Source organism: Podarcis vaucheri, assembly GCF_965113315.1.
Source record: "Podarcis vaucheri genome assembly, chromosome: 2".
Taxonomy (NCBI): domain Eukaryota; kingdom Metazoa; phylum Chordata; class Lepidosauria; order Squamata; family Lacertidae; genus Podarcis; species Podarcis vaucheri.
The window spans coordinates 77,318,238-77,339,194 of NC_138760.1; the positions used below are offsets into that span (position 1 = coordinate 77,318,238).

The following is a 20,957-nucleotide window of genomic DNA, read 5'->3' on the forward strand; positions in this document are numbered from 1 at the left end:
CCTTATGCTCTTGGCTGAGTTTGACGTCCAACAAATATCCGGGTAATTGAAGTCCCCCATTACTACTATCTCCCTTCCTTTTGCATGCTTGGCCATCTGTTCCAGGAAGGCATCATCTATGTCCTCCGTTTGGCTTGGGGATCTATAGTAAACTCCCACAATGAGGTCTCTGTTATTCTTCTCTCCCTTAATTTTGACCCAAATGCTCTCACTTTGGCTTCGAGGTTCTAAATCTTGGATCTCTTCACAGGTATACACATCCCTGACATATAACGCCACTCCTCCTCCTTTTTTGTCTGGTCTGTTTCTCTGAAATAGATTGTATCCCCCCATTATTACATTCCAATCGTGGGACTTATCCCACCAGGTTTCAGTGATGCCTATTATGTCATATTTAGTTTGCTGTACCAAGAGCTCGAGCTCATCTTGTTTATTTCCCATGCTTTGTGCATTAGTGTACAGACATTGAAGTCCATTAATCATTCCCCCGTGTCTCTTATTTAAGGATTTTTTCCTCCCACCACTAGGTCCGCGTGCTGTTTGCTCCATTTGGTCTATGACATTTGGATGATCATCTTCATTAATTGATAGACTCCTACCTTCAGGAGCACTGTCTCCCTCCCCCACATTAGTCAGTTTAAAGCCCTCCTGATGAGGTTTCTGAGATTTTTGGCAAAAACATTTCTCCCAACCGTTGTGAGGTGCAGCCCATCACTTGCCAGAAGTCCATCTTCAAGAAACTGCAGTCCGTGATCTAAGAATCCAAACCGTTCCTGTTTACACCATTTGCGAAGCCAGCTGTTCACTTCCACTATTTTCCCCTCTCTCCCTGGGCCACGTCGTTCAACTGGGAGGACAGACGAGATGACAATTTGTGCATTTAGTTGCTTCAATTTCCTGCCGAGAGCCTCGTAGTCTCTTTTGATCTTCTGGAGGCTATTGCTTGCAGTGTCATTGGTTCCCACATGAACCAAGAGGAAGGGGTATTCGTCAGTGGGTTTTATGATTCCTTGCAGTCGTTCAGTTACATCTTGGATCTTAGCCCCAGGGAGACAGCACACTTCCCGAGACATCTTGTCAGGCCCACAGATCACTGCTTCTGTTCCCCTCAGTAGGGAATCCCCTATCACCACTACACGCCTCCTCTTGGGTTTGGTCGGGGTTCTTCCGTGAGCTGTCCGTTCCAAGGTCGCCTGCACATTCCCTGAGGACTGACTTTGCTGCTCGTCTTCATATACCTGATCGACTGTAATGAGGGAGAGATCCTCAAATGGAGTCTGCTCTTCGTCTTCCATGCTAGGGGAAAGGACCTCAAAGCGATTGTGTATTTCTAAACAATCAGAGTGAACCCTGGGCCTCCTACTTCTTTGAGTCACGTTTCTCCATATATCTGGCTCCTGAGTTGGTGAATTAGCCTCCTTCTCAGGGGAGTCCCCTGTCTCCTCCTTGGTGGGGACGGTGTGCTCTGTTGCTTCCAAGAAGAGCTCCAGCTCTCTAATTCTTTGGAGCGTAGCTACACGTTCCTCCAGTTGCTGGACTTTGTCTTTTAAAAGGGCAATCAACATGCAATTGCTGCAGGTAAAGCTGCCTGCAACCTTTGGCAAGATGGCAAACATTGCGCAGGAATCGCAGGCGACTGCAGCTGTTCCCTCCCCTTCCATCTTGAGATTGTGTCGTTGGGGGTGGCTACAGAGGTCCTCCATCATAAAAAGCTTGAAGACAGGACAAATAACTTCCCCCACAAAAAAACCTAGGTCTCCCCCAACAAACGTTTGAGACTAGCTCCCCTAAATCTAAAAGATGGGTACAACTGCGCGCGCCGCTAGGCGCTCGCCGCTGCCCTACAAACTCTGATAAGCTCCTCCCACAGCTAATCCCCTGCCTCAACAGAAACCCTGCCCCCTCTGACCTTTACACAGGGAAAACAGCTAATCAGCCACAAGGAAACACACAAGAAAACCCTTTTTGCTCCTTCTTCAACTGCTGCCCTACAAACTCTGATAAGCTCCTCCCACAGCTAATCCCCTGCCTCAACAGAAACCCTGCCCCCTCTGACCTTTACACAGGGAAAACAGCTAATCAGCCACAAGGAAACACACAAGAAAACCCTTTTTGCTCCTTCTTCAACTGCTGCCCTACAAACTCTGATAAGCTCCTCCCACAGCTAATCCCCTGCCTCAACAGAAACCCTGCCCCCTCTGACCTTTACACAGGGAAAACAGCTAATCAGCCACAAGGAAACACACACACACAAGAAAACCCTTTTTGCTCCTTCTTCAACTGCTGCCCTACAAACTCTGATAAGCTCCTCCCACAGCTAATCCCCTGCCTCAACAGAAACCCTGCCCCCTCTGACCTTTACACAGGGAAAACAGCTAATCAGCCACAAGGAAACACACAAGAAAACCCTTTTTGCTCCTTCTTCAACTGCTGCCCTACAAACTCTGATAAGCTCCTCCCACAGCTAATCCCCTGCCTCAACAGAAACCCTGCCCCCTCTGACCTTTACACAGGGAAAACAGCTAATCAGCCACAAGGAAACACACAAGAAAACCCTTTTTGCTCCTTCTTCAACTGCTGCCCTACAAACTCCTTTGTAGCCTGAGGGAGGCATTCCCTTGTAGCTACCCTTCTAGAGGCCACATCCCAGTCTTAAAAGGTAAAGGTAAAGGTAAAGGGGACCCCTGACCATTTGGTCCAGTCATGACCGACTCTGGGGTTGCGGCGCTCATCTCGCTTTACTGGCCGAGGGAGCCGGCATACAGCTTCTGGGTCATGTGGCCAGCATGACTAAGCCGCTTCTGGCGAACCAGAGCAGCGCACGGAAATGCCATTTACCTTCCCGCCGGAGCGGTACCTATTTATCTACTTGCACTCTGACGTGCTTTCGAACTGCTAGGTGGGCAGGAGCAGGGACTGAGCAACGGGAGCTCACGCCGTTGCAGGGATTCGAACCGCCGACCTTCTGATCGGCAAGTCCTAGGCTCTGTGGTTTAACCCACAGCGCCACCCACGTAGCTACCCTTCTAGAGGCCACATCCCAGTCTTAGGTAGGGCTAATGCAAACAAGTGCATGAGGCAACGAGGGGACGCAGGGAGTTGGACTGCCTCTAGCCCATGGGCCAGAAGTTCCCCCACCTCTCTTTCATACACTGTTTTGGGTGCCACCTCTTAGTAGAAATATGGCCTGTAAATGCTAAAATATATAAACAAACAAAAATATTATATTTATCTGCAGCTATAATTAGTGGCAGCATGCTGGGAAGGCTCTTGTTTTCTCTGTGCTGCAGCTGTGCAGAATATTCAGCCAAGCAGTACATACTGTGACAGAATGCTTGCTGTTACGGAAACGTCCTCCCTGTTTCTAGTAGGCTTCCTTTCTTTGCCAAAGAGCAAAGTGCTTTGCCCAAACTGTTTATATACTTTGCTGCTGAGATATTGGCCTCAAGTTTTCCTTAGGTGAGCAGACAGACAGCAGCTGGTTCTCTTGGCTGAGCTCTTGGTAGCCATGGAAGGAGTTAGCCCAGTGGAGAGAAGCTCCCTGTCGGCGTCTCTGGATGGCAAGTGAAGACAAGAGACCTATGATCTATTTTCACAAATTAATGTTAGAGTGGAAGGAGAGAAAAGGGAGAACAGACATTGGGGATGGAAGTCTCATTAATGCATGTAAGTTGTCCTGAATGATGGGACAGGGCAGGTTATAGATCTAAGAATGTATGAATGAAAGTTAGTTAATTCACACCCCCTGCTACCTATGTTGGGAAGATGTGTTCTCAGGCACTGGGTACCTGAATAGTTTTTGTACAATTAGGAGAGGTGACTGAAACAAGGTCTAATGTAATAGCTGAAGACTATTCACTAGATTAATCTGATGGCTTAGAGACCAGGAGATCCAGCTGAAGTAAGTATAAAGTTAAACAAGTAGGGGCTATAAAAATGGTTGTCCCAATCCGGACAAGGTGATACTCCCTTGGAGAGAGATGTTGGCCTCACTTTAGGATCAGGAACGGTGGACCGAGATGTTGTCTATCAACACTGCATGTTGTCTATCAACACTTCACCTGGATTTGAATCTGAAAGTGGATTTCCATCCACTTTCTGTTGCAAATGGCCACGCATAACTACAGGTGACTGTAGGTGAAGTGGAACAAGTAAGTTCAGACAAGGGCCTTGGAATGTGGAGCTATTAGGGTCAATTTATGCAAGATACAGGGTATGCAAACATCAGTTATCAGTACCATGTTCCACATGCAACATTCCTTTAAAAAGTATACTTAGAACATGTGCCAGTCCATTTCTTGATTCCGGATGCCGGGTGGGCTGACTCAGGATTGTTCACATCAGAGATTACCGGTTCTTGAATAAGAAATGTTGCTTGGCCTTCACTGTGTTCATGCACATATCACACTAATCATGCTGATTATGTAAAACTAAACCAATTAAACTATGAATAATAGCTGAGCATCACTGGCTCAGTGGAGCGAGTTGCTTACACTGGTCTACTCTGGAAAACAGAAAGCTAACTTTCCCCTCCCCTCTTCTGACACAGCAGAGGATAGTTTCTCCCCTCTCACATTCTGCTTGACAGGCTAACAAGAGGTAATTCTGTACTTAAGCCACTCTCCCTACCTTTGTTAGCACACGCCATCCACTGCAGAGGAGTGACGTCATAGTTATGCTGTCCAACAGAAAAGGTGAACACTCGCACCTGTGAAAAGGAAAAAAAGAGTGATTTCTTTTTAATAAAGAAAGTAAGATTGGTAGCATCCTTCAACACCCTAGCCCATAAATGCACACATTTTGCATCTGAAATGCAAGCACCTGTAAAGGAAAATGGCAGATAGAGATTCTACAGGTAAGTACTTCCTAGGGACTTATCTGTATGACCGCTGGCTGCATGGCAGCTGCATGGCACCTCCCTCCCTCTGGCCATGCATCTCCTGCACCAAATATACTTTTTAAAAAATACGTTTTCTAAGGTGTGGCAAAAAGTTTGATCTTGCACATGGTGGCAGCTGGCTGCACCCAACTAGCTGAGGAAGCAAACACAAAAAAGGAATGTTCAAGCAGCTACCATGCCTTCCAGTTTCCCTGTGCTAAGATAAATGCTTGAATGGTGCAGTACATGCTCTGCAACTGGGTGGCTTCATGTACTCTGTAATTTATAGCCTGCTGCTTGGAAGCACAGTTCTTGATCATTGCTCCTGTTGTAGTGATAACTAGAAAACCAGCAAAACAGCCAAAGCTTAAAGGTAAAGGTAAAGGGACCCCTGACCATTAGGGTCCAGTTGTGGCTGACTCTGGGGTTGCGGCGCTCATCTCGCTTTATTGGCATGACTAAGCCGCTTCTGGTGAGCCAGAGCAGCACACAGAAACGCCGTTTACCTTCCCGCCAGAGTGGTACCTATTTATCTACTTGCACTTTGATGTGCTTTCGAACTGCTAGGTTGGCAGGAGCTGGGACCGAGCAACAGGAGCTCACCCCGTAGTGGGTATTCGAACCGCCAGCCTTCTGAACAGCAAGCCCTATGCTCAGTGGTTTAACCCACAGCGCCACCCGTGTCCTGCTTACACCATGTTAAATAGTAAAATGGAAATTATTTATTTGTAAATACAAATTCTCCAGAAGGACCAAGGAGGCTCACAACACTATAAGACCCATCAACAATGTTAAGCCCTTGATGTACTTAACTTAAGGGTCTGTTCCTACAACCACTGGATGGGCGGCAGTTGTGGAAAAAATGCTAACACATGCTGGCTCCCATCAGCTATGTGTACCAGATACTGTGATGCGCCCACCCTTCGGCACAAGCAAGCAGGTGCCACTCTAAACCCTTTCTTGCAGTGGTATGGCAAAAGCAGAACCCTGTGTGTCATGGCAACTGCCCATGAATTTTCAAGCAGCTGCCACCAACCCAGTGGCCACCTGGATTGGTCCTAAGATCAAGTACCTGGTGCAAGTGAATATGGCTGTTCATCACTTACCAGTTCAGGTTTATCACTTAACAATTCACATCACTAACATAAAGTGCTTAAATTATGCTGGACATCATTGTGCTGCTATTCAGCAACACCTTTGCACAGATGCATGTCACATCTATTCTGTCTGGTTGTCAAAGCTAGGAGCTACTCGTTTCCCAATGGCACAATGAAGAAACCTCAGTTTTCAAGCAAAATGAAGTAAGCAGATTGAAAAGCAACAAGTTGACAAAACCACATTCCTGAATGAAATGCGTTTGGGATCTAGGTCCAACTGTTCGGTTTTAAATACATATGGTTGTATCCAGTCTTAAGTCTTATGCAGAGTTTGGGCTCAGCAGAGGTTTCTGAGTCCAAGCCAAGCACACATTTATCATTGTGAGATGAGTTGCAAGCTAAATGGACTGCCATTCCTGAACCCGTTATGTGGGTGGAGAGACCTCTATCCCCTGAATCAACAGGCCCACAGGAAAACTTGTGCATATTATTTATAGATTATCTGGGAAGGGTCTTATCACACAAGTGCTAGAGCACTGGACTCTCCATCAAATGGGATCAAGAGGGAATAAATTTCACTACTATTGGTAAGAGTTGCTACTGTTGTAAGCAGTACCCACTCCCTCAATTTCTTTCCTTTGTTGCCTGCATGCGGGTACAATGAGTTTGGAAATAGAATAAAAACATGGAAAAGCTGATTTTCTGTGTGCAAGCCATGAATCAGAAAGTGTAGATGCTTTGAAGGAACTGTGCAGCTGCTGAAAAGCATCAGGATTTCACTAGTAAGTGAAAGAAGGGAAGACATTCATGAGCCAGAAACTGGATTTTGCTTTGGTGTACCATTTCACTGATCTTTACTGTTCTGCAAACTGCTGGACGAGGAAGATGATGTTTCAGTACAGTATCCCATTTCTCACTATTGAGATCTCTCATCTGGTTTAAAAGCAGCAGATGTTAGAGATGTTAGAGATCATACCCATTTCCTTTCCCTCTTGTATATAGGGAGGGAGGGAGAAAATAAGCCCAAGCCATTTGAGTACTTCCACCCAGCAGGCGTGTGTGTGTGTGTGTGTATGTATGTGTATACACCCACCCACCCACCCATGTGATGGAATATCTCCCAAACTCCGGAGTGTTGACAAAGATGCACCTTTTCCTGTAGCAGCAGCCTGTGCAAAGTTTCAGAGGAAGTTCTGTCCACCTTTTTTGGCACTTCAAGGTCGGTGCAGGTAATAAAAACAGTGCCAGCGTGTTAGACGCCCCATTAAAGGGGCAGTGGCTCAGTACGAGAGCAGACAGGCAGGAAGATCAACTGTCTAAATAGCTCACACCAAATGAGGCGGAATCTTGCAATAAAGCATGAGTTAGCCACTTCCCCTTGTTCCCGTGACTGAGCTGATCCAGGTCACACAGCTGGTTCCTCAGCTATTCGGTGCTGTGTCTTGACTCATTTATAAGGTTCCATATGCAAAGATCTGGGCGGGTTGGTGCTGTCTTCCACCCCTCATTGGCTCATGCACAGATTCTATCTGGAAAAGCTAATAACAGTTTGAGCAGGTGAAGAAGAGGCACAGTATGACTCCACCTGCCCCCTTCCCTGGCATAGTTCAAGGCTCCATATGGTACATTCGTGCCAAATGAAGAAGCACAGAATAAGGGAGGCACAGTGCACACTATTGTACTGTCTGGTATATGTTTTGGCTGCAATACAGCCATTTTGTGTAACAAAGGTCTGTCAGAGGCAAAGCTTAAACTTTCAGAGAAAGACAAATTCACCTAACGAACCCTGCCAGCAGAAGCCTGACACAAGGGCTTCCACTTGTACAATGGGGCTTTCCTTCTGCACCCCCCCAAAACAGGCTTTGGGGGACTCCCAAAACATTGCACAGGGGAAGGGGGGTTGTTCCATAGGGCAAGCTGCTATGTTTGTGCAGATGGAGCGTCTGTAATAGCACACCATTAAATCCCCCACAAAGACTTCTATGGAATATGTATGGGAAGCTACTCACAAGTAGCTCTTCCCAAACAGACAGCAGAAAAATCTCTTTTCCTTTCCTGCTCCCAGGTAGAAATCAAATTTACAATGCTTTTGCATTGGCAACACAACGACGACGACCCCTTCTATACCTGAAACTTGAAATCGGGAATTTCTTTTCCATAAAGGCGAGTGGATCCCCCTCCCCCCTCCGTCCCTTGTAGGCAGCAACATGAGTGAGACCATTCGGGAATCTAGCTTGCCAGATGCTGTGAGTGAGTGGCTTGTTTTGCTCTCTGACTGATTGAGAGCCAGCAACACTTATCTACAATGGCATGGTAATTTACTTCATAACTAACAAGTTACCTTAATCGGAATCAACAGCGTTTTCCATCTCTAGCTAAGAGCTGCTTCACACATTATGACATTACATGCTGGAAAACTGTAATGCATTTAACAGCCCTGTCAGAATTTTAGCTAAGACAGAGTGCTATTTTTGCATTCATTTTCTTATGCAGTACTTTATATTCTGGCTTTACCTAGATGAACCTGCTTGCTTAAACTTGTGTCCTGTGATATTCAAAACCACAAACATTTGGATTAAGGCCTGTGCATATTGTGTGTGAGGGGAGAAATCAGGGGTTCCAGTGGGGAAGGGTCTCATTGCTCTGCAGACAGGTTCAACGCTGTGATGGAAGGCTTAGAAGACTTAACTGTCTCCCTTAGTTGTCTCCCTTCAACAAGAAGAGAACAGACACAGAAACAGAAAATCCCTGACTCCATCCAGATACAATAAAGCCTAGTGTCGTCTAGTGACAAAACAAAATAATGGCATGTGATCCCCCTCCAAGCTTTGCTGCAGATCAGGGATAGCTAATAACGCCCTTTGGGCGTTATGGGTCTATAGCTGCCATTGGCCCCAGCCTTCATGACCAAACAACAGGGATGATGGGAGCTGTAGTCCAATTATTATCTGGAAGGCACATTGTTGGCTACTGCTACCACTACTGTAGATCCATAGAGAATGAGGTCTCTCTGTGCACAACTGTTAAGTGGGTCAAAACTCAGGTCTGCAGCCTATAGCTCAGAAAAACACTCTCGGGACAAGAGAGAAGCCTGAAAATTAGCTCTTGCCTGATAACTGACGATAATAAGGGGATATATTTATAGTATCTTTAAATGGTGAATCACAGTATATTGCTAGGCATGGGGGCTGGGGGCGGAACAACAATTGCAAGCAAACTCTGAAGTGAACAGCATCCTTGGCCTTGCCAAGCTACTTGCCCCTGTAAGGAGCAACTTCTGACAGAGAAGCTGGAACTGAGGCAACCGGGAGTAGCCAGAAGAAATGCTATGGTGGAGCCTCAAGGTCAAACTGCACATACTGCAGGACATTGATGTTGTGCCACCCACCCTGATGCCCAATGGCCTGCCTGACCAAGGTTGTCTCCAGGGTCACGTTGGACACTATTGTTTTGGGTGGCAAATGGGTGGCATTTTGAGGTGCTAAGGCTGCCTCAGGGCTAACTTGAGTTTGCATGGCAGCCATGGGACTAATTCAGATAGTTATCAGTCCAACGCACAGGGCGAGGCGTACTCTCAGGGCTGACTCATCGGCAGGTCAGAATGGAGATGCAGAGACTCAAAGTAAACCCAGCTTTTTATTCAAGAAAATAGTATAAAAGCAGAGAGCATGGAGGCACAGCTTTCCTCAGTGGTGATGTTGCCAAGATTGGCTCTTGGCCCTTGCTGTTTCCTCCTAAACCTCCTCCTCTGGATGTCTCTCAAACTGGTGTAAACTCCAGTGGGGAGGGTGCCCCCATGGGCTTTCTGAGCTTTCCATTCAACTACATGCAAAGCCCTGTGTGACCTTGGAGTCAAAGGGGGAGGGGAGCTTACTACAGTGGGACCAGGCAGCTGCTGAGAAGCTGGTGCAGCTTTTGTCCCTTCCTCCTCCTCTCTTTCAGGTCTCAGCCTGTCTCTGTCTGCACCCTGTTCTGCCCTTGAAAGGCTTTCTGCCTGTAGCTCTTTTCTTTCCCTCAAGCCTGTTGCTTCTTCTACTTCCTCGGCAATCTTCGCGGAGCTCTGGCCCAATGGTTGCCAGTGGTTTGATTTGAATTAATTTTATAATGAATGATTTTAGAGTGTTGTGTTGTGTTGTACTGTTTTATTGTTGTTAGCCGCCCTGAGCCCGGCTTCGGCTGGGGAGGGTGGGATATAAATAAAATTTATTATTTATTATTATTATTCCCAGCCTCCCTCCTCTTCTGACGTGTCTTCGGAGTCCCACCACCACAATTCTGGTTGTGAGCCTTCTTTCTCTCCTGCTTCCCTAGGGGGCTCTTTGGCTGGAGACTCCTACTGCTCCTCTTCATCCAGCCAGTCCTAGACAATTACACTTGACTTAATCTTTCTTGTAATGGTAAGAGGGGGATCTTGATATGGAGTGATGGTCGTAATCCCGTTGTCATAGTCAGACTAGTTTTAATGGCATTTCAAGGATACATTTGCTCAGCTCCATAGCATTTTCAATGCAGTAGTTCTTGTGAATACTGTTGGGGTTGTCCAGTACAGAATTTATGGGATCTGCTTCAGTTTTTGAGACCCAATAATGTAGACAGGACCTTTGCAATTATGTGACCTGCTTCTTGCTCACTATAGCCATGTCCATCCTTGCTGGTGAAAGCCAGTTGGGGAAAATGGATTGGCAAGGTGGGTCCAGGCTGTGGTAAACATTCAATGGAGTGGCGCCTGTTGTCTTTAAACAGGCAGTAGTGCATAGATTCCTAAATAAATCCATCCTGGACCCTTTGGTTTATAACAACTACTGCCCAGTGACAATCTCCCCCTTCTTGGGCAAGATGGTGGAGAGTGGTGGCACAGCGGCTACAGAAGTTCCTGAAAAATGCAGATTATCTGGAGCCATTTCAGTTTGGCCTCAGGCATGGTTTTGGGATTCAATCAGCCTTGATCACCCTGTTGGATGACCTGTATCAAGAGCAGGACAGGGGGAATGTGACTATGACAGTAGGAGCTGTTTAGCAGTGGAACAGGCTCCCTTGAAAGGTGGTGGACTCTCCTTCCTTGGAGGTTTTTAAGCAAAGGTTGGATGGCCATCTGTCATGGATGCTTTAGCGGAGATTCTTGCATTGCCGGGGGTTGCACCAGGTGACCCTTGGGTCCCTTCCAATTCTAAGATTCTATGTTCCACATCTTTTAAGACCATTGATAATGGTATCCACCGGGATCAGCTCTGTAGGATGGTATTAGGAGCACTATTTCACAGTGGCTCCACTCCAGCTGCAGGACCATGTCCAGACAATAGCACTGGGAGATTGTCTCAGCCCTATGATCCTTGTGCTATGGTGCTCTGCAGAGCATGATCCTGTTACCAGTGCTGTTCAATATCTACATGCAGCATTCGGGAGTGGTTATTAGGAGTTTTGGGCAAAGTGCCACCAGTACACTGATGACACACAGCTTTTTCTGTCCATAACATGGACATGAGTCAGAAGAGGCAGAATGTGATCTGGACCACTGTCCGGGCACAGTGGCGAACTGGAGGAGGGCAAATAAACTGTGTTTGGACCCTGGGAAAAGGAAGGCACAGTGTGTGGGTGCTTCCCATGTCCGAGAGATGGGCCATTTGCCTGTTCTGGACAGGGATTCACTCCCTCTGAAAGAGCAAGTCCATAGTTTGGGAATAATCCTGGATCCGTTTCGGTCCCTTGAGGTTCAGGTAGCATTTGTTCAGGAGTGCCTTTCAGCTATGGGTGCTATGCCAACTACAGCTATTTCTGGACAGCAATAGATTCATTCACTGGCAACCCAGGACTTGATTATTGTAGTATGTTCTATGTGGGGCTACAATTGGGCCTGGTTTGAAAGCTCCAGCTGATGCAAAAGCTAGACTGTTGATAGGGACAGACTACTGCCTGCCTATAACACTGGTGATTAAAAGCTTGGACTGGCTGCTCATATGTTATTGGGTCAATTTTAAGATTCTTGTTTTAATTTACAAGGCTTTTAACAACTTGGATCCAGGATACCTTAAGGACTGCCTAATCCTTTATATCCCCACCCAATCAATGAGGTCTTTGGGGTAGTCTTTGTTTATCTCTCTCTTCCCCCGCCCCCCATGGCTTAGATCCACCAGAAGCTGTGCATTCAGAATTAGTACAATTCTGTGAAATCCCCTTCCAACTGAGATTAGACTAGGTCCCCTCCAGTTTAAACACTCACTGTCTTGTTAGGCCAGTTGTACTTCTCAAACACATCTTGCACTCGATCTTCTCCTCCGTCAGTGAACATCATGATCATCTTATTGCAATTGGCTCTTGTGATGTTGGACTGCAAATGGGAAGCAAACATTTGAGTGAGTGCACAACTCAGAACCAAAGGCATTGCCCTAGAAAGGATTGTGGGAAGAGAATGCCAAATATGTCTATATGTATGTTTAACACCCTTTGCTTAAAATAAAGCATAGAGGGGCAGCATCAGCATCGTGATTGCATTTTTTTCAGAGAAACGATCTGGTTGGGTGGATGGCTGATGAGTGTGTGAGTGAATGAGTGAGGTATGTGTATATGTAAAAATGCAGTTCTCCTCTCACAATCTTTAAACATGGAAGCGATCTCTACAGTAGATAAATCCCCACAGTTACTGGGTTTACATGCATGTCAGGGCTAGTGAAGGGAAAAGTAGGATTCAAATCTGAAGTAAATTAGTGGCAGCAGATACACACAGGTTTGTGTATGCACAAGCACGTGCTTCTTTACTTGTAAAAGGGAATGGCAGACGCTAGACATAGATGTGCTTGCAAACACAGAGGCGTACACAGAGTAAATGCTGGGACTACAGTTTCCTGCCCTTTCCCAGCCACGTCTTCAGCCCAAGAAACTGGCAGTGAGGGATCTGTTTTCTTTAGCTGCTTCTCCAGGGGTGAAGGTGGTGCAGATGAACAGGGAGAAGGAGGGGTTGTCTGGACGGAAATTATGTTGTGGCTATTACCGCTCAGCGATTAATAGGGCTATCCGTCTTTATTTTGCCCAACGTCACCGTAGCCTGCCTGAGCCGAGCCCTCTCAGATAGGCCATGCTACCTTTCTAATGAAATGGAAGAGGCAGCTGCTGCCGCCATTAAAACTTAAGTGTCAGCCACTGATGCTTTTCATTTATCTGGGGAGAAGCAGGCAACACCAATGCCCTGTCCCAGTATAGCTCTATTCTTAAGGCACATAGACCTCCCCCCCCGCCCACTACAATGTCAGGGAGAATAACATGGATGCTCCCAGCCCTGCTCACCACTTTGCAGCTGCTGTGTCACTGGGAATCCAATGCCGTAAGAACAATCTCCAGAGATGGATTGTTGGTTACAGAGGAATTTCCTCCAATTCCAACAGCATCCGCTACTCCAATTAGACTCATAAACAACTGTTTCTTTTTCTTTGCTTATGCCAATGCCTCAGAATGTTATTCATCCCCCCTTTTTTTGCCCTGCTCTTCCTCTAAGAAATACATGGTTCCACTTCCCATTTTATGCTCACAACTATCCAAAGAGGTATAGGTTAGGATGACAGCCAGTAATTAGCACAAGGATTCCCAGTGACCTTCGCAGCTGAGTGGGGATTTGAATCTGGGTCTCTCCCTGGTCCTAGCCTGACAGACACCCACTCACTGTGTGAACTAAGGAGCCATGAATTAGTGGATGAGCCATAAAGGCCATTTCTCATGATGTGTGAAGAAGAATTTGGAAGGTGGGTGATGTGGTAATGTTGCAATAGTATGTGCGAGTCTGAGACACACCTCTACAAAGCTTCCTAGGAAGCTTCTCTGCTACTCATGCACCTCAGGGCCAAACTGAGTGATGTGAATGCATGTCCAACGTCTTCCCCCACCCCAAGCACTTGCCAGGGGAGCAATTTGGATAGGGGCTCTGGAGAAACTGAAGCCCCTTCCCATCCCATGACGCTAATGATCTTAGCCCTATTTATGCACCTTCAACATCATGCCTAGTTTGGTCCTCACCTCCACAGTCCCATATTCTCCTGCACACATCTTATTTGAATTCCCCTGCCCCACTCTGAGTTTACACCCTGTGCTTACATTTTGCAACTGTTCAAAGGCATATTCAAAGCCGGCCTTGTAGTCCGTGGTTCCTTGGGCCTCCATTAAATCCACCTTTTCTTTAAAGACCTTCTTGTTGCGAATATTTGCCTGGACTAAATGCTTGAAGCAAGATACAGGCTGTGCATTTTGGTTGAACTGGAAGACAAGAGGTAAGAGAGGTGCAGTGCATTAAAGGAGACGAGAAGGCAGTGCAAAAGTTGTGGACCGCACCCACCCCTCCCCTTAAAGCCGTGTCTTGTTTAGTTGATAACGGAACCATGGATGTTTTCAGCAATACAGATGCAAGGCTATCTTTTATTCTGTTAGCAATCTCAGCAGTCTACGTGGACAGCTGAGGAAGTTAGTTGGGAGGCAAGCAAGGTCAAGCGTCAGATGCTACTGTCAGTAGACACCTGCTAACTTCTCGCATACATTCTAGCTCAGTCCATTGGGACTTTTCCTAGTGACAAGGCAATTGCAGATGTCCTAACTTTGGGTTTGGGTCTGAGCGGTGGCAAGCAGAGGTCTGCTCTTCCTTCCCGAAACATTTGGGAGTGGTGATAAGCTGCATTTGGCACATCAAACTATGAGAGGAGGTGCCTTGAAACTGTAGCTCAACTGCAGCTCAACTGGTGTTTTGGGGACTGGCCAATGGTTATGCTCCTCCAAGATCTGCTGCATATTTTTGCATCACTGGACATATCCAAACTCCAGATTTAAGCAGAATTAAAGCAGATAACCTTAGCAGTTGTATCTCTTTTGTGGGAAGGAAGGACAGCTGGGCACATCAAACAGAAATTTCTCTTTGCCTTGTCAGCTGCAGTTCACAGGATTCCCCCTTTGGGGAAAGGCAAATGAGAGAGTATATAAAATGGCTATGTTTGTAATGTAGATATGACCACAACGAGAGACTCAAAGGGAACCAAGATTCTGCCTAAATACACACCATACATTCAAAGCACATGGCTCCCCCCCCCAAAGAAGCCTGGGAACTGTAGTTTGTTAAAGGTGCAGGAAATCAAAGCTATGCGAGGGGTAAACTACAGTTTCCATGATTTTGGGGTGTGAGTGGGTGTGCGTTAAATGTATGGTGTATACACAGCCTCCAACTATCTAACAGTTATCCTGTACTTCTTCCAAGAATTCAGGGCGGCAAAGATGGGTGACCCCCATCCTTTTATCTTCTCAAAAACCCTGTAAAGTTTGTTACTCTGAGAGATGGTGACTGACTCAAAGTTATCCAGTAAGCGTTATGGTCAAATAGAAATTTGAACAAGTTGCCTTGGCATGACCACGAACCTTCTTATGGTTCCAAAAGAACAAAGGATATATGGAAGATATTTTGGGCAGCCCTCCTATGCACCCGCCCCCTTTGTGAATGCAATATTCACAGTCAGTTGTCCAAAATGCACAAGGTGAGAAAGCGAATCAAGGAGTTTGGATAAAAAGGTGTGAGGAGAAGTGAGGGAAATAAACAATGGGCATAAACATGCTTTCAGCCGCTCTGCTGAAGGACAGGGTCTTCTTATAATGAGGGCCACATTGCCTCCCCTTCTATAGGTTTAGATTTTGGAGGAATTCATGGGAATTAATGGTATGCTGTGATTTACACACACACACACACACACACACACACACACACACACACACCCCAACCACCACTCAATGCGCAACTGAGAACAGAATGAATTTGCTGAGAGAGAAAGCTGTGATTACCTGAACACCTCCAGGCGTGTTTTCTGCAGGACATTTCGGTGGCTTATCACAAGGTCACAGGCCCAGTTAAGAGCATGCCCTGTGCTAAGCTCCTGTTAGGAGAGGGCTGACTTTTCACTCAGAGTTTGGCCAGGCGGGTGAAGCGAGAAGGCATTCATTTTTGCTTATGGCTTAGTTTGCTGGAAATATGGAACATTCATTTAGGAGGCAGTGAGCCAGCAAAAGTAACGAGGCTAGACTCGTTAATTAGCAGAGCCCTAGCACAGGCATGTTCCATGCCAGACAGCAGGCACGTGACGCAGAGAATGACAAGAGCTCTTCATTTTCTTCCCGATATGACTTTCTTTAGGCTCACAGAGAAAATAAAGTTGCAGAACTTTTTTTAGTGAGCAGACTTAATTTGGGCCAAGGCTACAACTGCTCAGGGCTTAGCAGCAATGCTATATAGACGCCTGCCCTATAACATGAAGCAGCAGTAAAGAAGACCTACCTTTGTGTTTACGAAAATTGCCTTACCACTAACCACAACCCTTTCCAGGACAAAGGGGATGGTTTCCAAGAAGGCATTAACTCTAGCATTATAGAAAGCAAATACTGGCTCCAGAGCATAGGAGGAGGCATCAAAGACAAGGGTTGCCCTGACCTGTTCTTTGACATTCTGCCCTTGAAAAACTCATCTGAGGCAGGCGGTACACAAAGTTTATTCTCAGCCTATGGGATCACTATCTAGAGCACAAGTGGGCAACCTTTTTGGGCCAAGGGCTGTATGTGGAGGCTGATCAAGGACTCACAGTCACATATGCATGCACCCACTCATCCATACACACTTGGCTTGCTCTCTCTCTGACACCTTAACCCCCCTTCCATTCCCAGCAAATGTTAAACATGCACATACACACCCACAAGCTGCATGAGGAGGGCAGGGTGGGGAAGGGGAACAGGGAGGTTAGTAAAATAACACTGTCCTCTATGCTGCTATTAGCATTGTGGGGATAGAGCTCTTGTTTGCATGAGCTTAAAATCTCCCCCATGGCAGCCCATCCCAGTGTCTCTTTGTTGTGTAGCACTGAGGAACAGCAGTCTTTCCCCTGCTGTGCAGCATACGGCTGCTCGGCTGTTCAGTGGGGAAAAGTGGTCAGGGCTCCTTGGAGCTTGGTGGGCCAAACCTAAAGGCGACCATGGGCTGGGTTGCCCATCTGTCTTCTAGAGCAGAACCAGGCACAGACAATTGTAGGAGACAAAAATGCTTGCTGCTGTAGCTGCCACCTGTACTATTGATTAATTAGTTAACCGCTTAATGCAGGGGTCAGCAAACTTTTTCAGCAGGGGGTCAGTCCACTGTCCCTCAGACCTTGTTGGGGGGGGCAGTTATTAAACAACTACCAGACTTTTAGAAGACAGCTGAAGGCAGCCCTGTTTAGGGAAGCTTTTAATGTTTGACAGATATTGTATTTTAATATTTTGTTGGAAGCCGCCCAGAGTGGCTGGGGAAACCCAGCCAGATGGGTGGGGTAATAATAATAATAATAATATTTTTTGGGAATGAACAAATTCCTATGCCCCCAAATAACCCAGAGATGCATTTTAAATAAAAAGACACATTCTACTCATGCAAAAACACGCTATTCCCGGACCATCCATGGGCTGGATTTAGAAGGCAATTGGGCTGGATCCAGCCCCTGGGCCTTAGGGTGCCCATGGCTTAATGTCATGATAGCTTAAAAATGGTTTACAAAACATAAAAATCAACCACCCAACATTATTAGGATACAGAACAATTAAAAACACATCATGATTAAAATACATAATAATAAACCACCAACATGCAAATATCTGTGCTTAAAATATGCAATAAAGCAATCCCATTGAAGCATTACAGAAATCGAAATGGGAAACTCGGGTCAAGAGATCAAGGAAATGCCTGCGTAAACAGGTGAATTTGCAAAAGTCAGTAGAATGGCAATACAGATGGGGCCAGTTCAAGCCTATACACTGTTACTACTCGAAAGCCAAGGTGGGCAAGGAAGGTCCAACACAATTTCTGGTTAATTCAATTTGTTGATAAGCTACATCACTTTCCCTTGTACTGCAATGCACAGAACACCTTCCCTTTCCATCCCCTCAGCTAAAACACCTGTTCATGCTCTAATCACCTCCCACCCTATTAACCGCAACCTTCTTTTCCCCGGCCTTCTGTTGTTGCACCTTAGCTGCCACAGTCATTCATCTTTCTCAGTTCTCAGTTCTTGTGACAGCCCTCTTTCAATTCTTGCGCTGGCTACCTATTCATTCTCAACTCTTTGGCTGTGGTTTTAAAAGCCCTTCACAGACTCTCCATCCCACCCAAGTTTCTCTGTCCGTGCATCTGGATATGTCACTGCCTCTGGCACCTATTCCTCCAACTCTGCCATCCGCACATGCCCAAAGGTCTCCTGCTCTTTCTTCCAGAATTCCACCCAACTCCTTTATTAGTTAGCCCAAAAGAGAAACAAAACAAAGCCTTACACAACTAAAAGCTTTTTCCTGAAAGTTAAGCACAGAGAACTTTCAACAAATGACTCCTGTTATAAAGGGTTATAAAGGCCAGGACTAGCCGCCTGAAAAACAGTTTTTATGCTAATGCAATTCTGGTTCTAAACGCAGCATGAGGGGTCTCTGTAGTATAGTGTATTTTAAAATGGGGTTTTAGAGTTTTTAGGGGTTTTTGAATGTTTTATGTAGTTTTGTAGTAGTTTTATGTAGTTTTGTAGTAGTTTTATGTAGTTTTGTGGTAGTTTTATGTAGCTTTTATGTAGTTTTATGTAGTTTTCAATTTCATTGTTCCGCAAGGGACAATGACAATAAAGATATCGTATATCGTATATATCGTATGAAATGTACAGTATGAGCCTACTATGATAGCCACCTCCAAATATCTAAAGGGCTGTCAGGTGGAAGATGGAGCAAGCTTGTTTTCTCCAGTGGATTCAAGTTACAAGAAAGTAGATTCTGACAGTGGAATGGATACTTTCAGGTGGTGGAGGACTCTCCTTCATTTGAAGTTTTTAAGCAGAGGTTGGATGGCCATCTGTCATGGATGCTTTAGCAGAGATTCCTGCCTTGCAGGGGGTTGGACTCTAGTCAGGGCCCCTTCCTGAGGATTCCTCAGGATCCTTCCCACTCTATTATTCTATGATACTTTTCCAACAAATGAATATGTTCTCAACACAGTCCTAACAATCAATTTAAAAGGGAGGAGCCCTGGAATTGATGATAAGCCCCTCACCATGTCACAGTCTGTTCCTCTTGTCTTCTGTCTCCTTTTTCCCTTATCTAAATATTGCCAATTTTACCTGCCTGTTTAAAGCCCAGCACACCCCGTCCCTGGTGCAAGATAAACCAATCAATAACAATGATGGCAGCAATCCAGCAATGGCTCATAGCGGACTCTCTCGGGCATGCAGAAGTGAGGAAGATAGGAGTTATGTGCCCACCTTTCCTGACACAACAGCTGCCAACAGTTTAACAAAATGGTCTTATGAGTGAGGAAGAGAATATTTCCCCCCAGGCATCTATCTTGATATCTAACTGGCCAAATGCATTAATGATAATACTGATTCATAACCAGATTGCAAGATCTTCACAAGCCATTTGGGGGGCATTTGTCTGATCTTTACAGCAAACACATGTTGTATTTCTGTAATTATTTTCTTTTTGGTTTTTTCCCCAAAGGTTCTTCCCCTTGCAGGACTTCCACATGTCCCTGAAAACTCTAAAAATATTTTTTTTTATTTTAGTTGGGCAGAATGTAGTGGGTTATATCGAATTCTAGGATGGCTTCACACCTTGCAGGAAGAGAGAGCGAGTTCCAGGCATTTTTACAACACAGCAGCTATTTCTTTAGCATTTGAAAGGGAGACACGCAGGCATCAACCATTCCACTTGCTACCTCAGGAGCCCTTGTCTCCTGATGAGAAGGGCTCCCAGCAGCCCCACAGGGTCTCACTAGCACAGCATTATGGATAAGGATAGAAGCAGCAGGAGAGCCAGTGTGGTGTAGTGGTTAAGAGCGGTAGTCTCGTAATCTGGGGAACCGGGTTCGCGTCTCCGCTCCTCCACATGCAGCTGCTGGGTGACCTTGGGCTAGTCACACTTCTCTGAAGTCTCTCAGCCCCACTCACCTCACAGAGTGTTTGTTGTGGGGGAGGAAGGGAAAGGAGAATGTTAGCCACTTTGAGACTCCTTCAGGTAGTGATAAAACGGGATATCAAATCCAAACTCTTCTTCTTCTTATTACTAGGGATATGGACTCCCCCCCCCCAAAAAAAAGGGTTTCAGAGGTATTTTAACCCATCCTGAATCAGGGTCTACAATTGCAAAGGGTGATTGGGAATCAAAATACCAGAGAGGGGAACAGGCCTCTAACCATGCTGCTGAACATGATATCCTCAAAATGTTCTTTATTTGAATGATTTAATGGTTTAAAGATGCTGGCTCTGTCTGTGGCTTTGGGGAAACAAAAAGAGTGGCATTCTGGCTGCCAAAATGCTTCCTTCCCCATGGTGCGTTTGATGGGGCGGGGGTACCTGGGAAGGAAGTATGATGACAGTCAGAGCTCAGCTTGTGATGTAATCAATGGAGCTGCTGGGAAAGCTGGCAGCTTTAAAACTCTTAAAACAGTAGTAGGGAACTTCTGTGGCCAATGGGTCTAATTAGGCCCACCAGGTCCCTGAATTTGTCCTGAGGCCATTTTGAGCAAACCACAACCACCTGTCAGTCACCTGATGTTCTATAATGCCACAGGGATCTGGTTATCTCCTGAGTAAGCACTAATGCCCAAGATCAAAGATATGCAATTGCTTAGCTCCAATCTTAGTTCTAAATTTCACAGCGCTAAGATAGGACAGAAGCTTCTATCCAGTTTCAGCGCTGTGGTGCTTAACCACATAAGAGATAAGCTTCTGTACACTCTTTGGCAGTTTGTGGTATGTTTACCCATTGTTAATGCTAATGCCATTTCTATTGTTGATTCTAGGCTTGCCTTGGTTTGTATTTTGTTCTTGAATTGTTTTAGTTTTCCATGCAAGCTGTCTAGAAGACTTTTGGCGGAAAGTTGGAGTATGCCTCACTTCTAGATCAGAAGGGAAACGGCAAACTTCGGAGGTAGAGCACATGCTTTGAATGCAAATAGTCACTGGTTCAGT

General features: G+C 45.9%; 1 protein-coding gene across 5 annotated transcripts in view; it reads right to left on the minus strand.

Moving 5' to 3' along the window:
• CACNA2D2 (calcium voltage-gated channel auxiliary subunit alpha2delta 2) overlaps window positions 1–20,957 on the minus strand; it is a 577,811-nt gene that overhangs the window by 102,674 nt on the left and 454,180 nt on the right. For all 5 annotated transcript variants that reach the window (XR_014217283.1, XM_082214493.1, XM_082214492.1 and 2 more), the window contains 3 exons: window positions 14,056–14,214; window positions 12,194–12,301; window positions 4,630–4,708 (listed from right to left, as the gene is read on the minus strand). Coding sequence is in view for 4 of the 5 variants with exons in the window: in XM_082214493.1 (XP_082070619.1) it covers window positions 4,630–4,708; window positions 12,194–12,301; window positions 14,056–14,214 (346 nt within the window). In the remaining variant the exon portion in view is untranslated. The remainder of the gene's footprint in view (window positions 1–4,629; window positions 4,709–12,193; window positions 12,302–14,055; window positions 14,215–20,957) is intronic.